The sequence below is a fragment of the Fusarium redolens genome (genome assembly GCF_020744475.1).
Source record: "Fusarium redolens strain MPI-CAGE-AT-0023 chromosome Unknown BKA55scaffold_14, whole genome shotgun sequence".
NCBI classification, from domain to species: domain Eukaryota; kingdom Fungi; phylum Ascomycota; class Sordariomycetes; order Hypocreales; family Nectriaceae; genus Fusarium; species Fusarium redolens.
Genome location: NW_025763677.1, coordinates 433,696 through 452,709, shown reverse-complemented (window position 1 = coordinate 452,709; position 19,014 = coordinate 433,696). Strand labels below are relative to the sequence as shown.

Here is a 19,014-nt window from a genome sequence, read left to right as displayed (position 1 = left end):
TATCTATCTACCCTCTAGCGTGACCACCAAATAGCGCACTTGGCCTCAAGTACAAGTCCAAGCGTGTTGCGTTGCTTGCCACATGAATACGCAATACACCATAGAAGCTTTGTACTTTCATTAATTTGTGAGTCAACAAGAATCTTTGTGACTTAGGTTTGGTGTCTGTGCAAACAGAGACTCGGACGTAAAACCAGTATGCAAAGGTTGATGATGCTGCGGTTAGCTAAGAGCAGTGCCATGAACAAGTCTCCGCATCAGATACCGTATGCTACTGACGCACCGCCCCATCGAGTAAAACACCGTAACATGTGAGAGACCGGGCACTAAAGCATGTAGAGAGACTCAAGTCGCCATTAAAAACCATGGTAATATCGTAAATGTCGCCGGCCAATCAAACCTTAATCATTGTTTGATGGACTAGGATAGGTGGGCTTTAACAACCGTCCGGTTTTAGTGCCCGAGGGAATTTCGGTTGGGTGAGACTTGTGCTGATACGCATCTCAGGATATCTGATCGGCTGTAATATTAGCACGGAAACAAGAAGTGTCAAAGAAAAAACACCGAAAGAAATCAACCTCTGGAAGGCCGATGAGATAAGAAAATTAATACCATCTTGAGACTCATAGCCACGGGACAGCATGTGACACGAGGCAAATATCACTAAAGCTTAGCTGAAAGTAATCAGTCTCTGTCTGCCTGTTCTCATATGAGATCTCGTGCATTGCTCTTATAAGTAAATTATCCTTTCTCTTGGCATGATATCTACACCGGAACATTCTCTATATCTAAAGAATCGGCTCACAATACTTTTACTATCAACTATTACGTTGCCTGCCATTCAAGATGCCTCATTTTAGCGAGAGAACTGAAATGGAAGGGGTGGGATTGGAGCCAATTGCCATTGTTGGCATGTGTAAGTCCACCTGAACAAGCCCACGTTGCATCAAGTGTTCTGGTCACGTCGGATTTACTAACTCGTCAAAATGAAGCATGCCAATTACCCGGAGGTATCAGATCTTCATCCTCTCTATGGGAGGCCCTGAAGAGTAAAAAGTCTGTACGGACCTCAAAAGTCCCAGGCTCACGCTTCAACATCGACGGATACCTGCACGAGAACCTAGAGCGCCCTGGTAGCTTCAATGTCGCTGGGGGTTATTTTCTCGAGGGCACACCCGAAGACTTCGACCCCACCTTCTTCAACATTTCACCGATAGAAGCCATGTGGCTAGATCCGCAGCAGCGGAGGATGCTCGAAGTCACTTACGAGTGTTTGGAGTCAGCGGGCTTGACGCTTGATAAAGTAGCTGGCTCCAATACAGCTGTTTACGTGGGAAGCTTCACTAGTGACTTCCAGCAGATGTCGTTGAAGGAGGAAGACTTTCGACATAACTACGCCGCAACAGGTGTCGACCCAGGCATCATCAGTGCTCGCCTCGCCAACGTTTTTGACCTTCACGGACCTTCTTTTACAGTCAATACGGCTTGCTCGTCTTCTATGTATGCGATACACAATGCCTGTCTGGCGTTGAGGGCGCGAGACTGTACAGCAGCCATTGCCGGAGGAGTCAACCTTGTGCTCACTGTCGACCAGCATATGAATACCGCTAAACTTGGTGTTCTCTCTCCCACGTCTACTTGTCATACGTTTGATGTCTCCGCCGATGGTTACGGTCGTGCCGAAGGCGCTGGTGCGCTGTACCTTAAGCGCTTAGCTGATGCGATTCGCGACGGCGATCCAGTCCGTGGTGTCATCCGCACATCAGCGGTCAATTCAAACGGCAAAGTCTCGGGAATGGGTATTACATTCCCAAGTGCTTTTGGACAAGAAAGCGCAATTCGCGCAGCTTACGCCAAATCTGGTCTAGATCCCTCTCTTACGCCCTACGTGGAGTGCCATGGAACTGGAACGCCCGTTGGCGATCCAATTGAGGCTCACGCTGTTGCCAAAGCCATGAATGATTCGAGATCCATCAATAACCCTTTGATAGTTGGCGCGATCAAGGCAAATATCGGACACAGTGAAGCCGCGAGCGGTATCTTTGCCGTGATGAAAGCTGCTCTCATGACCGAGTCTGGCATTATCCCTGGTGTCGCCGGCCTCAAGACGGTAAATCCTGCCATCCCAGAGAAAGACTGGAACATCAGAGTTGCTAGAGAGACCGATAATTGGCCTGAGCACTCAAGACTGCGACGCGCGGGTGTGTCTTCCTTTGGGTACGGGGGCACCAACGGTCATCTTGTTGTTGAGTCGGTGGATAATCTCTATCCCCTGTATCGACACGGTCAGCGACGAGAAGGGTCTTCATACTCTTACAGTGGCATTGCAGCCTCTCGCCCCTACCTTATGCTTCTTTCGGCTCATGACAGAACGACGTTGGAGCGTAACATCTCGGCTCACGCTGCTGTAGCGTCGAAATACTATCTGCCGGACCTGGCTTACACACTCCTCTCTCACCGTACGAGATTTCCTGTCAGAGGATTCACCGTCGCATCGCCCTCAACAATTGAGCAAGACTTCAATTTCTCGGAGTTTACGATTGGGACTGCCCCAGGAGCTGTACCAGAGCTTGGTTTCATATTCACCGGCCAGGGAGCCCAGTGGCCTCGTGTGGGAGCTACAGCCATGGAATGCTTCCCATCCTTCCTCAACACTATCCGAGCCCTCGATGATATCCTTCAGTGCCTGGATGATCACTTGCGCCCGTCGTGGTCTCTCGAAGCCGTGTTGAGGGAGCCAGCTGAGACAAGTAAGATCAGCCAGCCTGAGATTGCTCAACCCATTTGCACTGCTGTCCAAATCGCCATTGTCGACCTTTTCGCTAGGTGGGACATTATCCCCAAGGTTACAGTCGGTCACTCCTCCGGTGAGATTGCTGCTGCTTATGCTGCTGGCCTCTTGTCCGCGCCCCAGGCTATCATCACTGCCTTCTTGCGAGGATATGCTGTCCAGCGGCATGCCCCGTTCGGCTCCATGCTTGCTGTAGGCCTCGGGGCCGAAGAAGCAGCTTCATACATATCGTCGGCTGATGTAGTTGTGGCTTGCCAGAACTCACCGAGGAGCACGACACTTAGTGGTACGCAAACAGCCATCGTCTCGATGCGAGAGCGTCTTCAAGCAGAGGGTATCTTTGCCCGGGAGCTAAACACGGGGAAAGCGTATCATTCTCCGCAAATGGAAAATGTCGCTGACGTTTACGACGAGCTTCTTGGCCATGCACTCTCTGGGCAGGACACTCGATCCTGGCGACGCCCTCGTGCTGCCTGGTTTTCCAGTGTGACTGGCAAAGAGTTTACGGGTGATTTAATCCCTTTAACCTACTGGAGCGACAACCTGCGCAGCAGAGTTCTTTTCGACCAAGCAGTCGTATCACTTGCATCAGACCCCACACTAGGCAACGTCAAGGTGATGCTCGAAATCGGTCCTCATTCCGCCTTAGCTGGCCCTTTCAAGCAAATCTGCCAAGGGGAAGGCATTGATCGACTCACCTACATCCCAACGCTTGTCCGGAATCATGATTGTGCCAAGAAACTTCTGGTCACTGCGGGTGCTCTTCTCTTGCAGAATTACCCTGTCAACACCGAACAAGTCAACTCGATTGCTGAAGAGTCCACGGCTATTGGCATGAAGAAGAGCCAGGGACCATTCCTACTAGTTGACTTGCCTCCGTATCAATGGAGTTATGAGAAGAAGTATTGGGCTGAGGCGAGGACAAGCCAAGAGCAGAGATCGTTGACGCACTTACGACACGACCTGCTCGGAAGTAGGATCTACGGTCTTTCTGGTGGCGCCTTTGCCTGGAAGAATACTATCCGTCTTCAAGATGTTCCATGGATCAAAGACCATCGTGTAAGTAAAAGCCCATTCTTCAGTCCCCATCATTGCTTCACCCCCGAGTAGCTACCAACTAACCCATCCCAGCTTGGAAAGGAAGTCGTCTTTCCTGCGGCAGCCCACCTTTCTCTAGCCTGCGAAGCTCTGTTACAGACCAGTGACAACTCTGGACTCAAGGTTGAGAGCGTCACCTTCCGAAACGTCGCAATCAAGCTAGCATTAGTTGTCCCTGAGACTGATGGCGGTATCGACATTCAGCTACATCTCAACAAGACAGATGGAAAATGGTTCAGCTTTTCTATCGAGTCTCTGTCCGAAGGGGAATGGAGAATGCACTGTCAAGGTTTGATTGCAGCCAACCACCGTACGGATAACCTCGCAAGCGGAAGCAAACATCCTGTCGATACATCGAAGCTCATGCAGAGAGTAACTGGCAAGCGTTGGTACGATGCATTCCACCGTGTTGGGTTTGAATACGGGCCTAGTTTCCAGCCGTTGGCTAGTGTTCAATCAGACAGTCGGTATCATCAGGCAGCGGGCAAGATTGCCATCTCGACCAAATCAGAGCTGGTCCCGGGCGAGTCCCGTTATCTTGTGCATCCGTCGACGATTGATGGATGCCTACAACTCATTCTCGTCGCCCTCAACAGCGGTCTTCATGCTGAGATGAAGAGTGGTGCAGTGCCCATAGAGTTTGATGAGATGTCCCTGTGGCCAGCCACTGCTGACGTTGACAACTCTCTGGGTGATTCAGTGGCGTGGGTCAGCGAGCTGAACGGTCGATACGCTACCACGCATGCGAGATTGGAAACGCCGACTGGCCGATTGCTCATGGATCTGTCTAACCTGGGGCTCGTTTCGTATGAGGCCGCAGTCCCTCAGAATGCTCGGACTGAAAGACTACGCGAACCATACATGCAAACTGTGTGGAAGCCTGATATCGACCTTCTCTCAAACCAATCTGCTCTCCAACTCCTCTCTGTGAACAACACGGATCAAGATGCCTTGGCTGCAATAGTAGAGCTCGAGCAGCACAAGAGAGCTGCGAATAGTATTTTGTTCATTGGCCAGTGGGAGATGGAAGTGTTGACGTCCATAGCCAAGGGAACCTCCAAGGACACTCTCATTTTGCTTGCGGATCCTTCGCCGGCACATCTCGAGGGTATCATCGCCGGGGGAAACCTCCCCAAGAACGTGTCGGCCTTCGTATTTGAGATTGAAGCCATTAAGTCCGAGTTGGAGTCGACGAGCCCGCTCGACCTTGTCGTCGTCGGTGCTGTCAGCTTCGAGGAACCGAGTTTGGCAGAGATATTTCTCCAAGACATCAAGCCTCGTGTTTCTGAGAAGGGCAAGATTATATTCTCAGTACCGCATGTCGTCGATAGCAAACTTGACGAATTTGCATCGGATTGTGGTTTGACGGACCCTGTCCTTCGCCTTGGTCTTCCCGGCAGTTCTGTCTCCGGCTACACTGTTACTGGCTCCCAGCCTGATAGCAGTCATACCAATGGTTACAGTAACGGACTAACAAATGGTCATTCCAATATTCTTACTAATGGAAAAGCCCATCTGTCTGTTGAAGGCGCCAACAACGGCTACGCGAACGGCTACACAAATGGTCACGCCAACGGAAACGGCAATAGTCATCACAATGGTCACGCCAACGGTGACTTGCACGATTCCCTGCGTATCACCATTTATACCAATGATAATACATCCGCTCCAAACGGCTCTCTCTGGACGGGTATTGCGGAAACTTCAAAGTGCCAAGTTAACGTGAGAAGCACTAGCGATGCCTCGGCAGAGATCTCGACTTCTGATAAACTCATCATCGACGGCAAAGCATGGAACTTGTGCGAGATAGATCAAGACAGGTTCACCTCATTAAAGCATATCCTAACATCGGGAGCACCCGTTCTCTGGTTAACAACCGGTGTTCAAGAAGGAATGAACACTCTGGAGGGCACAACTGCGGGATTCCTGCGATCAATCCGATCAGAAGATGCGTCGGCCAAAATTATCCTGCTCGACATTCACACCATGGAAAACGGTGCCGCCATTCGAAATGCTGTCCTTACACTGCTTGACAGGATTGATACAAAGGAATCAGGGTCAGACACGGAATACTGGCTCAGAGATGGTACTCTGCACGTTCCAAGAGTTGTACCAAACACAGTTCTCAATGATGCTTACGGTGCAAACCTTGGCTCTGTGAAGGAGCTACCATTACCAAGGGATACGCCATTGCAGGGCATCATTGAACAAGGCGAATTAGTGTTCCAAAGGGTTCCCCAGAGTCCTGTTGCTGATGGCGAGATTGTACTTCGAGTCGAGTGTGCAAGCTTTGAGGCAGCAGATATTCAAACTCAACAAACAATGGCGCCACGGGTTGTGGTCGGAACCGTGATGGCAATAGGATCCGGCGTTGACGAGAGCTTGTACGGACAAAGTATGGTGGCATTTGCTCCCAGCCCATTCATTACATGCCTCAGAACCACTCAAGCGTTGGCTACTTTATGCCCAGACTCAAACCCTGAACATCAGGCAACCACTCTCCCAGGACTTACCAACGCCATAAATGCAATCAAGCACGCAGCAGGAGTGCAGACCAATGACCATGTTTTACTGCTCCCGGCACCGATTGCCTTCACCCGTGCAGTCATCGCTTTAAGCAAAGCCTGGGGATTTCGCCTCACGCTGGCCATTGCCGAAGGAGACTCGCAAGACATGGAAGGATGTACTTCGTTGCTGGCCTCGGACTTTCAAGGCATCATGGCTCTTCTCGACGACACAGACCACGCTCCTAGCGCTGTGGTGTCTCATGACTTTGCAGCATTAAGCAGCGAAGTCTGGAGACATCTGCCCACAAACGCTCGCTTTGTCCTGAATGATTCTGTGGTCGAAGGAAGTCTGGACTGTCTGCCGTTCTCAAGGGGTGCTACGTTCCAGACTACGAGTCTCAAGACAATACACAAGCAGCAACCACATCGACTTGGGGGGCTTTTGCGAGAGGCAGTAGAGTTCATCCAACAACACACGACTTTTCAGACGCCAGACGTATATACCATCGATGACCTCAAGGGCGCTAATTCAGTTATTGGCGGAAAGGATCGGAACTTGGTCGTCAGGTTTGATCATGAACGGTCTTTGGTCAAGGTTCGTAGCTTCATTCACGTATCATCCTCTCTCACACCAATACTAATCATCTGTAGATCCAACCGACTACGAACGACCTTCATTTCCGGCCAGACGCTGCCTATCTCTTGGTCGGAGGCTTAGGTGGCCTCGGTCGCAGTCTGACAAGGTTCATGTACGATCGTGGTGCACGAGACTTTGTGTTCTTGTCAAGATCGGGTACCGACAAGTCCGATGCCGCTGTGGTAAGTTATCTATCGCTGATGATCCAGTGCTCAACACTGACAACAATGTCGTACAGGTGGTGAATCATCTATTAGATGCCGGGGCACAGGTTCAGGTCTATCGAGGAGACGTCTGCATCAAGTCCGACGTTGAGCATCTTGTGGCAGACGTAACAGCTACTCGCCCCATATGTGGCGTTATCCATGCTGCAATGGTTCTACAGGTATGATCCCCAGTGCCTCTCACATGAATCGTAGAACAGTTATTGACTCGGTCGGTAGGATGTCATGTTCGACAGCATGACTTTCAACCAGTGGCAACGAACCATGGCACCAAAAGTCCTTGGTGCCCAAAACCTTGTTGACGCCCTAGATGGAAAAGCTGACCTCGACTTCTTCGTCATGACGAGCTCCATCTCAGCGACAATGGGTAACCCGGGCCAGGCGAACTACTCCGCAGCCAACAGCTTCCTCGATGCGCTAGCCCATCAATGCCGCCTCGCAGGCAAGCCGGCAACATCGCTAATCTTGCCAATGGTGCTGGACGTTGGTGTTGTAGCGGAGAACGAGGCTATCGAGACGGCTCTTCTTCGCAAAGCCATGTACGGTATCGATGAGCGAGAAATGCTTCGAGGTTTCGAGACAGCCATGCAGAAGCGTACGTGGGATTCCAATGGCATCTCTCCGGGGAACTCGCAGCTTATCCTCGGTCTGGAGCCCGCTGCTCTAGCGTCGGCCATCAAACAGTCCGGTGCTAGCAGGGAGGATGCATACTGGTACCACGATGCACGGTTTAGCGACCTACGAGCGACCGTCAGCCTTCTTTTACAAGACGGAGGCGGTTCGACCAGCAGCAACGGAGACTTCAAAGCTGTCCTCCACGCGGCTCGCGCTCAAGGCGAGGATGCCGTGCTTGCAGCCATCGCCAACCACATCATAGCTAAGTTATCCAGCATGCTGCTCATTCCGACTGAAGCGTTTGAGCTTGACGGTACTTCCATAGCGGTTTACGGACTGGATAGTATGATTGGGGCGGACCTGCGGAACTGGCTGTTCAAGCAATTTGGGCTTGAAATGTCTTTCCAGCATCTCTTGGCGCCTAAAATGACCATCAGAGCGCTTTCGACGACTGTGGCAGAGTTTATAGAACCAAGCGAGGCGTGAGTAAAGACGGGTTGGGGGATGGTATAGTTTTCTGAGGCGAATGGGATCTTTTTGTTATCGGGCTGTTTCATAGACAGATGATAGAATGCTGTTCAGTGCTTCATTTGCAATAAGTCATCATTTCTCGATGCAAGCTTCCATATTACTCACGACTTTGGATGTTGGCATTTTCAATTCTCACAGTCATGTCCTCCATATAAATACGAAACTTGTGTCTCACGTCTCTTCATACGCGCAAAGCACACTCGACGAGGTCACCCATCGAATGAGGCTCAACAGTGTCTTAGCAACGCACGGCGATCGCATCACGCAAGAGAGATGTGGATAGATACGAAAGTCTCACGGTGGACTACAAGAGTGATCAGTGCTTCTGCTATCAAATGTATTTGGTCCAATGAAAGCTATAGTATCTAGACGCTGCAATGGCAATGAAGCGTAGTTGAACGACCTTAGCTGTTCTGAAGAAGATAAACTACGAAACCCTCAATTAAGTATCTCGTTGTCTCAAGGATCCATGGATTGACAAGACGAGATACGTTCCTGATTGCAATGATGTTGATGAGCATCCTATGTCATCAATCAGCGCCCATGCAATGAGGTAAAGCATTGGCGCTGATGCACAAGGGAAATTAAAAGTGAAAGCCCGTAGTATCCAGAGCCTTGATCCAACCGGAAATAATCGGAGAGCTTGCATTAGGATAGTTGCCGGTGACGTAGAGAATATTAGAATCTCGCTTGGTTCTCCCAAACTGAGCGGAAGTGGGTGACCAGAAAGTCTCGTTGTCCGTGGTTCCGTACCCGGAAACGATCTTATCAGTTCCGTTTTTGCGCGATACAGCTACGATGGAGTTGTTGGCAGTAGCCCAGATCAAGTCCGATTTGCCGGGGCCGAAATCGAAATCATCCCACAGCCAGTCCGTCTTTGAAACGGTCTTTGGCGCGTGAGGGGTTTGTGGCCGTCCGTCCTTCTTCAGCTTGATGCTGTAGATACCACCGTCGTCGGCATTGACCCAGTACAGGGTATCTCCCTGGATGCGAATGCCGTTGATGCCGACATCGTGGGTGGGCTTGTTACCGTGCCAGTACACCGTGTTCATCTCAGTGTAGTTGGTCATGATCAGATCGTACTCTCCAGTCTTGGTGTCGAGACGCCAGATCTGACCGGGGCTGGGTGTCCAGTCAACCTGAACCTCTCGTGGGCGAAGCACGTATTGGTCCGAGATGAGGACGATGGAGCGATCCCACGGCAAGGCTGCAACGCCCTGCAGCAGATTGGCCTCGGGCATCCATGCTACCACGCGAGCAGTTGGGGCATTTGGAGTCTTGGTAAAGTCCAGCTCCATGGCGCAAAACGTCCTCCCGACATGAGACGAGATCTCGGTTCGCGCATAGAAGCGAGAGCCGACGACGATGTACTTGTCAGGTGTACTCTCGCCGATACCGATCAGACGGTCCACCCACTCATCAAAGTTGTATACAAGTTCAGTCTTGGGTTCTTTCTCCCAAGGCTTCGTGACTTGCCATACAGTGCCGTTGAGGGTGGATGTTGAGATAAGAACGTTGCCATTGGGCCGAACGGCGAGATTCTCAGCCCAAGTGCCAATGGGGAGGAAATGGAGATCCCGCGACGGCAGAGGGATGGACCCCGGGTGGTGTCCGGGACGTTTGACGTGGGCGGAAAAGACCGGGGCGACCAAGGCCAAAACCCCGAGGAGAGAGGTGACGAGTGAAGACATGAGGAATGTGGTAAGGTTCTGACGGAGAAATGCAAGCAGTAGGTGGTGTGTGTGTGACGTTGCAAAGAGTCAATGTTGGAACACATGATACGTTCGATGTCTCTAATTATACTCGACTCTGTCGGTCACTTGCGAATTGCCGGAATGAACTCCATTGCGCTGTAGTTTGTAGCTGCATAAGACAGAAAATTGCCGGACCTACCTATCGCATACTTTACGGTTTGTATATTGATTAATCATGATCCTTCTCACTGGTTGATGCCTATTGCGCATCTTCGAAGACGGCTGCTTTTCCTTTCCAGGCTGGCGAGGTAAGGAACCGGAATATTCTCCGAAGGAACTGTTCAAGGTCCGGTAAAGTCGGCTATTTTTTTTTTTTTCATGTCATCAGTGGAACGATGGTATATGCAAGTAAGATTGTTGGTTGGTCGGTACAAAGGCGTGCTCTTTCACAAGCCAATTTGACTGTCTCTGTAGGGTAGTACTTGTAAGGACTCGACGTTGGTTGCACTTGAGTTAGCAGTGTTTTATGATATAGATAGTACTAAATTCCCAGCCGATCTGCCAGTAATAAATATGTCATGGCCATGTTATCGCGAATGTAGACTATCTCGTCTGTTAATAAGATGATGGCCAGCTTTCCAACCGTCTTGTCTTGTCACTCACTTACTTTTGTGCCACTGACTTCAAAAGTGACATGTGACATGACGCACTGTCAGCGGCACAGACTGATTGAGGGAGGGCTGGCTGCATTACATAATATACCGCTCAAGCGAATAAGCCCATATCTCCGAAGTCCGGTCCGTCATCTCGGACTGAAACTTGGACCCCCACCAACCCTGTTATCTCCGTGCGACGCTTCTTCTTCAACTCCGTCTTGTCCTGAGTGAGACTGTACCACCGAGTGCGTTACGTGCTTGCTTCAGTCAGTTCCCTATCACCCACTCGCGTACGGCCGAGAAGGAAGCAGGCTTAGCCCCCAGATCCAACAAGCAATTCCGTCGTTCAATGCGCCATGGACAGGACTTCGCCTCAGCAGCAGCAGCAGCCACAATCTCCGCCTCAGCAGGGCCTGGCGCAATCGTCTCAACCCCATCGGCGGAGACGTCCGGCACTCGCGTGCCACGAATGCCGGCGTCGCAAGATCAAGTGCGACCAAAGGAGCCCCTGTGCTCACTGTATTCGCCATAACACTGAATGCATCTATCAGCCCTACCGCGATGGCTCGCCGTCTGTTCTCGTACGAGGCTCACGGGTGAGGGACAGGGTATCAGCACAACCATCAACAGCCAGCCCAGCACCCCTAGAGACTGCCACTGCCACTGCCACTGCCACTGCCACTGCCATAGAAGGTTGTCACCCAGCTCAATCCACTATTGAAGTGTCACGTCGCGATAGTGCACTCACCCCTCATGACCAGGATGTCGCACCGCCTCATTCGGCGACAGCAACGATAGCAGCTGGCCACGGATTTCCAACACCAGCCTCGAGCATCCCCAGGCACGGTAATGACCATAACACCAACAAGAGCCAGGTTCAATGCCATGATGACAATGTTCAAGATTTACTGCACAAGGTACTGCAGAGACTTGATGATTCTGCTAGATACCAGAGCCAAGCTGGAGGTCACAGCACCAGAGCCCCTTCGCCGCCATCTGTGATTGGTAGCGACAAGCACCAAAATGAACCCGCCCACGGCTCCCAGGATTGGCAAGCTGTACTTAATAAGTCCAGGGACATGGGGAGGGGTAGCTGGGCCGAGATCACAAAGGAGTTTCACTACGTCCTTGCCTGCTGGGTCGAGATAATGGGCAAGTCCAGCAGCAGCAGCTATGCATTTCAAGAACCTGGGGTAGCATCCGTCGTTGTACAAGCTGGCGACTTCCTTGCCAAGTGCAAGACCATGGCCAAGACCATCAAACTCAGTCGTCCTACGAGGGGTCTCTCGTCATCCACTGATTTCCTTGTCCCCCCTTCCCGTGAAACATGCGATGTCATGGTCGATATCTACTTCAAGTCATTCGAGTCTTCCCACCGCATCCTCCATTGCCCGACTTTCATGGCCGATTACAAGAGATACTGGGACCACCCCGAGTCTGTCACAGATTCTCTGCGTTTGACCGTTCTTCTCGTCATCGCGACAGGCTCAAGCCTATTCGATCATGCAACTCCAGAGGAAGCACTTCGCAACGCGGAGCTGGTGCATCACTGGATTTATGCTTCCGAGACATGGCTCGCTGGACCGCTCGAGAAGGATCGCGTAGACCTTACTGGCTTGCAAATCTACTGCCTTACGCTGTTGGCCCGGCAGATATTCTCCATTGGCGGTGACACGGTGTGGATGTCGACAGGTTCGCTTATCCACCGAGCTATGCAGATCGGCCTGCACCGCGACCCTGCTTACCTTGGCAAATCGATGCCAATGCTTCAAGCCGAGATCCGTCGCAGGCTTTGGGCCACTATCCTCGAGCTAGTTATACAGGCTTCACTGGACTCTAGAATGCCACCGAGGATATCTCTGGACGAGTTTGACACGCAGCAACCCTCCAACCTCAACGACGATGAGATGGGTAACTCAACCACAGTTATCCCATCTCACCCTCCAGGCTACTTCACCTCAACTTCAGTACAGCTTGCACTCCTGGCGTCATTCCCTGTCCGCCTTCGCATCATCAATGTACTAAACAAACCCGATGATGAATCCTCCTATCAGGAAATCCTTGCACTCAGTTCGGAGTTGACAAACGCTCTGCACAGCAGTTTGATGAAACCCGGCCAAGGCTCGACTCCCTTCCATCGAAACCTTCTTGACTACTTGGTCCGTCGTTTCATGATCCCACTACACTTCTTTTTCAGCAACCGGGCCCGCACCAACCCAATTTACTATTACTCGCTCAAGCTAAGTCTCGATGCTGCAACTGCCCTCATGTCACCTGAGCCTGATGCTGGCTTTTCAAGGTTGATGGCGTCAGGCGGCGGGTTATTCCGCGAGGGCATCCGAGTCGCTAGTATGGCGGTTGGTCTTGAGCTTCTCATACACGTGCAGGCACAGCGCCTCGACGGTACGCTGCACAGGACCAGCCAGTACCGCCACCTCTTGAAACAGTCTATCCGCGATATGATTGCACTATCAGAAGAGCGCATCCGTCAGGGAGAGACAAATGTGAAAAGCCACATGTTCCTCAGCATGATCCTCGGCCAGGCTGAAGCTATCGAAACGGAGTCGTTTATTCCATTGCAAGTTGCACGGAGCGCGAGAGATAGCCTGGAATCCAGTTATAGCATGCTGAAGATGAGAGCGGACAAGGCGTCGTCAGCCTCGGTTCCTTATGCTGATCTCCCTATGGGTAGCACGGATCTCGGGGGCCAGGTATCGAACGATTATGGCATGGACTTGGACTTGGACTGGGAATCATTCTTACCCGATGAAACCTTTCTAATGGGATAGCTGAGTGGTTTGTTCGAGTGAGTACGGGTGTAGGCTTATGCTTGTTCTTCAGCCTGTTCAGGAAACGAGAATAAAATTGCTCTTTTGGTGAATAAGGATACCCATTTGTAATGCTAGTCTATGTATTTATCTTGAGTCTCATCGACGTTGATAATCACAGAATAAGTCTTGTATTCTATAATCGTGATAGTTACCTGTTATCCGGTTTTTTTCTGGCTGGAGGCAAGTCACAGCTTCATATGTAGAGCGATAAGAGGGGAATGAGTCTTCAGCAAGCCGGTCAACATGAGGCTATGTAACGAGGATCGAATAGAGCAGAGTGGTTCGGTCAATTAATACTAATAAGGTTAAAATAATCAGGCAGAGAACGTAAATGTTAATGTTCTTGCGGAGCTTTGTCCATCATGACCAACAATCCAAGTGCTAAACGCGTACAAATTCACCGACGTTCACAGATCTTCGGCAAACCCCCTCTCTTGGATCTACTTCTTCTTTCCCTTAGGTATCCTCGCAAGCCAGTACAATCCCAGTGCTGCTACAATGTTGAACACTACGTATATCCACAGAATGCCGAAGTTTCGCCACCTGATGCTGTAACTGGAGCTGACCGCTTCAAGATAGATATTGGTCTCCTTGATCTGGCAATAGTGGCAACTCTCGGTTGACAGTGAATCCAGAAGATATCCCCCAGCTTGAGAGATGTAATCGCCCATGTACTCGCCACATGTCTGGCCCTTGGGCGGATGGAAGAAGGTGAACTCGTTGCTTGCGCACGTCACGTTGACGTTGGCCAGTCCTGTTGATAAGGTGGCCGAGACAAAGTACGACAGTGGTGAAGCATAGTAGACAAATTTCCAGAAGCCTGGCATTTCATCCGGTGATGCCAACACACCGCAAAAGAAGAAAGCCAGGAAGAAGAAAAGGCTGGCGGTGTTGGCGCCCTCCTCTGTGCCAGGATTGAATGAGACGCAAAGATGTGCAAAGGTAGATACCCATAGAAAGAAGACCCAGAAGAGGAGCAGCATCAATATGGCCCTCTCGTGAGACTGCCCGGCTTCTTGGGCGTTGGAGTAGAATCCAACGGGGAAGTAGAATGCAGTCCACATAAGAAGCGAAGCCAGCGTATACCATGGAAGTTCGGACACGATCTGAGCGAGCATGAAGACCTTCCAACTATATACCTTCGCGGGCCTCTCGCGGACTTCGTAGAGCGAGCGTTGCGTGATGAACTGCGGCATCTGCTGGTTCACCAGCTGCGTTACGATACTGGTCAGTTCGAAAATGGCAAACATCTGGTTCTGCAGCCCGCGGATACTCAGGGGTGAGTTGATAAAGACGAGCCCGATGAAGAGACTGGAGGCTATGCAGAGAAGAAGCTTGGAGTAGATGTATGAGGGGGACCGCCATGTCTGCTGAAAGACACGCTGCGTCACCAGGAGGAACTGGTACCAGAGCGGCGTCGCAAACTCGTTGTACGAAGTTGGATCGTGTGCCTTTTCGGAGGAACTTCGAGCTTCGCCGTCTGATCGGAGACGAGTCAATTCCTGTTGGACTTGGTCGTACTCGGGGCTTGAACGCCAGACCTGGTGCCAGTCAATGTCTGAATGACTACCAGGGGCGGCGCCTATGGCCTCGAGCATCCATTCGGCTGGGTTTGCACCAGGAGGGCAAGGAATAGCTCCATTTCTCTCAAAATAGCTAATGAGAGCATGGGCATTATCACCAACGTCGCCTGCATCAATGGTCTATTAGTGGCTTTTCGTCAAGCCGGATAAGGTGTTTTGTTTACTCACCGAAATAAGCCGTCTTGCCCCCTTCACTAAGCAGCAGAAGACGATCGAATCGCTCAAACAGCACAGCCGAAGGCTGATGGATAGTGCAGAGGATAGACTGGCCTGCTTTGGACAGTTTATCCAGTAAACTCAGAATGGCCCAACTGGTCTGGGAGTCGAGGCCTGACGTAGGCTCATCAACGAAAAGCAAGACAGGGGGTTTCGCAGCCAGCTCGACCCCAATAGTCAATCGCTTCCTTTGCTCAACATTGAGGCCCTCTCCAAGCACCCCAACCACTACGTCAGCCCACTCTTGCATATCGAGGAGTTCAATGACTCTGTTGACGTAGTCGAGCTTTTCCGTGTCGGGGATATGGTCTGGTTGTCGAAGAAGGGCGGAGAAGTTCAAAGCCTATAAGGAAATGTTAGGACATAAACTCGGGAAGTGACACGATGCATACCTCTCGAACAGTACTCGTTTCGAGGTGCAAGTCTTGCTGCTGTGCGTAACCTGTGTTGCGCTGAAAACTCTCATCGCGGAGTTTCCCATCCACCAGCATCTCGCCAGTCAAGACGCCAACGCCACCACGACGATCAGCCAAGCAGTCAAGAAGTGTTGTCTTTCCAGCGCCTGAGACTCCCATCAAGGCCGTCAGGGTACCAGGCTTGACCCAGCCGTCGATGTTGTCGAGAATGCGCCGGGGCTTCTTCTTGATCTTGATGTCATAGCAGACATTCTTCCAGTGAAAGACACTCGTAGAGCCTTGAAAGCCCTTCTCAGTCCCAAAGCCGGGCATGTCGCGTGGCTGACTCAGTATCGGAGCAACTGTACCAGAGGCTGGGCTCTCAACGTCATGGTTCCTGGAGTGGAGCTTTGGAACGTAGCCCCTGCGAAAGATCATGACCTCGCCTTTTGACTTTTTGGCTGTGACATAGTCGCTCGCCACAAAGTAGACGATATGGTTGAAGACGACCATGGCGATGATGATGCCCACATTGCGCCATTTGTGGCTGGCGAAGTAGTTGTATGCCGAGTTGATGTAAGCGTCTCCATTGACGGACAACTGGCCAGGAACAGCACCAATGGCATCGCATGCCACATTTTCTGTGCCTGGGGTACCGTAGCTGGGAATGTAGGAAGAGCAGGTAAAGTTGCGACCGCTGTACTCATTAGCCATGAGCGACTCATAGCCATAAGCAACTGGATTCAGGTAGTTGATCCACCGGCACCAGGCAGGCATATAGCCGATAGGGACGACGAAGCCGGTGACAATGAGCAATGCCAGCATCATGATGGAGGCGGGTACCATAGCCTGTGTCTCTGTGCGTGATACAGCGCCACTGGAGATTCAGTCAGTTTTGGGTGTGTGGTGAGCCGAAATGGAAATAACTTACATGAAGCGAAAGATGCCTGACATAGAGAGGATAACGAGAAGGACTACCATTAGATAGAAGAAGAAGTTGCCTGGATGTCGGTTGAGATTGGTCATGAAATAGAAAACAAGGTTGAAACCAATAGCCGCTGTGATCTTCATAGGTAGGTCAACCAAGACAGCAGCGTATGCTTCAGCCGACGGGCGATAAAACGCATAGCGGGCCTGCTTCTCCACGATGGGTCGCTCTGCATACAATGTCATGACTTCGAGAATCGACGCAAACGCATTGAAGAGAATCGCCATGAAAAGAACGACTGCTCGACCACGAAAGCTGCCAGTGGTTTCTTGCAGGTTATAGAACAGAGACGAAGTGATGAGTGCCATGACAGCATTTCCCACCATAGTGAAGACCGCCGGGCCCGGGTCTGCCCAGAAACGTCTCCAGCCGCGCCACATACAGAGCTGAACCTGCTGAGAATACGTCAGGATGAAGGGGGAGCTGGGACGTTGGCCTCGTGCTTGATGCGCCCGCTTCAGATCCAGGTACTTCTGCGAATCCTCGCCGCCGATGACATGACAGGACTTGTACTCTTCGATCTCCGCACACAAGGCATTGTACTCATTGCTCGAGCGCCACGCCGCGGCGAACTCATCGGGTGTGCGCGGGGGATTGCATCCAGGTCGTGCGGTGCGCTCTGCAGGAAATGTCATGGAAGTGAGGAAGTCGGGAGTGGTCTGACGGGCGGGACACTCGAAACCGAGGTTGATGAAGTAGGCTTTGGCCTCAGAAGCTGGACCGAAGAAGATCTGCCGGCCCTCGTAGAGGACCATGGCCTTGTCGAAGAGATCGTAAGCGGTTTGGGGGGCCTGGTACATGGACACGACACATGCTTGACCAAAGAGCTGGGACTGAAGACGGAGCGTCTTGCAGAATTCGACGGCGTTGGCTGCATCTAAACCGCGGGTTGAGCTTCAAGACAAGTTAGCGTGATTAATGATCAAGACTGATTCGTGTATGACTTACTTGTCCCAGCATTGGAAGGGTGCATTGGACAATGTAGCCTCGGCGATGCTGACGCGCTTCCGCTCTCCACCAGAAACACCACGAACGAAGTCATTCCCTACTTTGGTGTTGTTGGTGTGACTGATGCCATACATGGCCATTACGACGTCTCGAAGATGATCGCAGTATCTATAGCGAGGTTATATGTGTTTAGTATCTTCTCAGGTAGCAACAGTCTGGACAGAAAATACTCACTGTGTACGACTGATTCCCTCTGGAAGCTCCCTCTGGCAACGTGCACGAGCAGCAAACGTCAATGTCTCATTGACCGTCAACATGGGAAAATGGACATCCTGTTCGGCAGTATATATGGCATCTCCTTTGTGCGCAGAGTGCATGTCCCTATCCGAGATACCCTGATAGTTGAGGTACGAATTCTCGTCCAAGTAGATGCCATTGCGGTCTCCCGAGATCGTCTTGAGAAAAGTCGAGCACCCAGAGCCAGGAGGTCCGAGAACAGCACACATCTCCCCAGCGCGAATAATGCCGTTGAACTGGTTCAGAATGTTGACTCGCTTGCGTCCCCAAGAGCTGGACTTTGGCAAAAGACGCCGTACAACCATGCTCGGTGCGGCAAGCCAGATGTTGGCCATAGTCTTTTGAAAGTCTGCCGGTGTACCGTAGCCAAAAACATTGACGTCTTGGAAGCACAGTCCGACCTGGCGGAATCCCTGGCCCTGTTCTGCGGCTGCTCGGGCGAGGTTAGTAGCCCAGGCGCGAGCATTGAAGTTATTGCCGGACGGGTTGAGCGGAGAGTCGGGGTCGTTGCTTCCAAACAAGGGCTTGCTTCTGAGGTCATCGAGGCTGTCTCGTGAGAACTGGCGAGCGAGTTGCTTGACTTCCGAGTTTTGCAGGTCAGAGGCGGGCTGGATTTCTCTCTCGGTATCGCTACTGAGGCTTTTCGATGGCAACCGGTCATCGCCTTGGATGATGGTCGAGCCCATATCCGGTCCAGTCGTCATGGTCGGACTTGCTGTGCTATTTTTCGTATCGTTGAGTCTCAGATCCGGGACGTAGCTGCAGTGAAACCAACCAAGATGGATGGAAGGATGGTTGAATCTTGATATAACGCGAGACACGAGTAACGTGATACCCCTGACGGTGATACCTCAAAAACCTCATTCCCATCCAATTTCGGTCATTGACTGACTCTCAGACACTTCGGCCGAGATGCAAATGTGGTTGACAGTCTAATTGTCCGAGCCATCATTCGGTCTTCACTATCTCCGCCCGCCACCTCAACTTCGGCCGAAGCAGCCCT

General features: G+C 51.5%; 4 protein-coding genes across 4 annotated transcripts; 2 read left to right on the top strand and 2 right to left on the bottom strand.

The window, feature by feature from the left end:
• Positions 1–780: 780 nt before the first annotated feature.
• On the top strand, positions 781–8,509 carry BKA55DRAFT_621104 (putative polyketide synthase). Its single transcript, XM_046196770.1, has 7 exons — positions 781–916; positions 993–3,850; positions 3,923–5,029; positions 5,324–6,991; positions 7,048–7,215; positions 7,272–7,418; positions 7,477–8,509. Exons 1-7 carry the CDS (start codon positions 847–849, stop codon positions 8,356–8,358), a joined length of 6,900 nt encoding a protein of 2,299 aa, XP_046045826.1. The 5' UTR covers positions 781–846; the 3' UTR covers positions 8,359–8,509.
• A 478-nt stretch (positions 8,510–8,987) lies between these two features.
• Positions 8,988–10,094, bottom strand: BKA55DRAFT_542629 (uncharacterized protein; the record flags this gene model as incomplete). Its single annotated transcript, XM_046190504.1, has 1 exon — positions 8,988–10,094. The coding sequence occupies one exon, from the start codon at positions 10,092–10,094 to the stop codon at positions 8,988–8,990; it is 1,107 nt and encodes a 368-aa protein (XP_046045825.1).
• A 636-nt stretch (positions 10,095–10,730) lies between these two features.
• On the top strand, positions 10,731–13,862 carry BKA55DRAFT_576911 (uncharacterized protein). The gene has a single exon (XM_046193535.1). The coding sequence runs from the start codon at positions 11,110–11,112 to the stop codon at positions 13,540–13,542; it is 2,433 nt and encodes an 810-aa protein (XP_046045824.1). The 5' UTR covers positions 10,731–11,109; the 3' UTR covers positions 13,543–13,862.
• A 162-nt stretch (positions 13,863–14,024) lies between these two features.
• Positions 14,025–18,697, bottom strand: BKA55DRAFT_519940 (ABC drug exporter AbcA; the record flags this gene model as incomplete). Its single annotated transcript, XM_046188379.1, has 6 exons — positions 14,025–15,274; positions 15,336–15,726; positions 15,776–16,655; positions 16,710–17,660; positions 17,715–17,882; positions 17,949–18,697. The coding sequence occupies 6 exons, from the start codon at positions 18,695–18,697 to the stop codon at positions 14,025–14,027; spliced, it is 4,389 nt and encodes a 1,462-aa protein (XP_046045823.1).
• Positions 18,698–19,014: the final 317 nt, after the last annotated feature.

Bases quoted from the DNA above. Each gene is read 5' to 3' on its own strand.
- BKA55DRAFT_621104 (XM_046196770.1), top strand. From the start codon at position 847: ATGCCTCATTTTAGCGAGAGAACTGAAATGGAAGGGGTGGGATTGGAG. The intron at 3,851-3,922 runs GTAAGTAAAAGC...AACCCATCCCAG, and splicing joins CATGGATCAAAGACCATCGT to CTTGGAAAGGAAGTCGTCTT. The intron at 6,992-7,047 runs GTTCGTAGCTTC...AATCATCTGTAG, and splicing joins ATGAACGGTCTTTGGTCAAG to ATCCAACCGACTACGAACGA.
- BKA55DRAFT_576911 (XM_046193535.1), top strand. From the start codon at position 11,110: ATGGACAGGACTTCGCCTCAGCAGCAGCAGCAGCCACAATCTCCGCCT.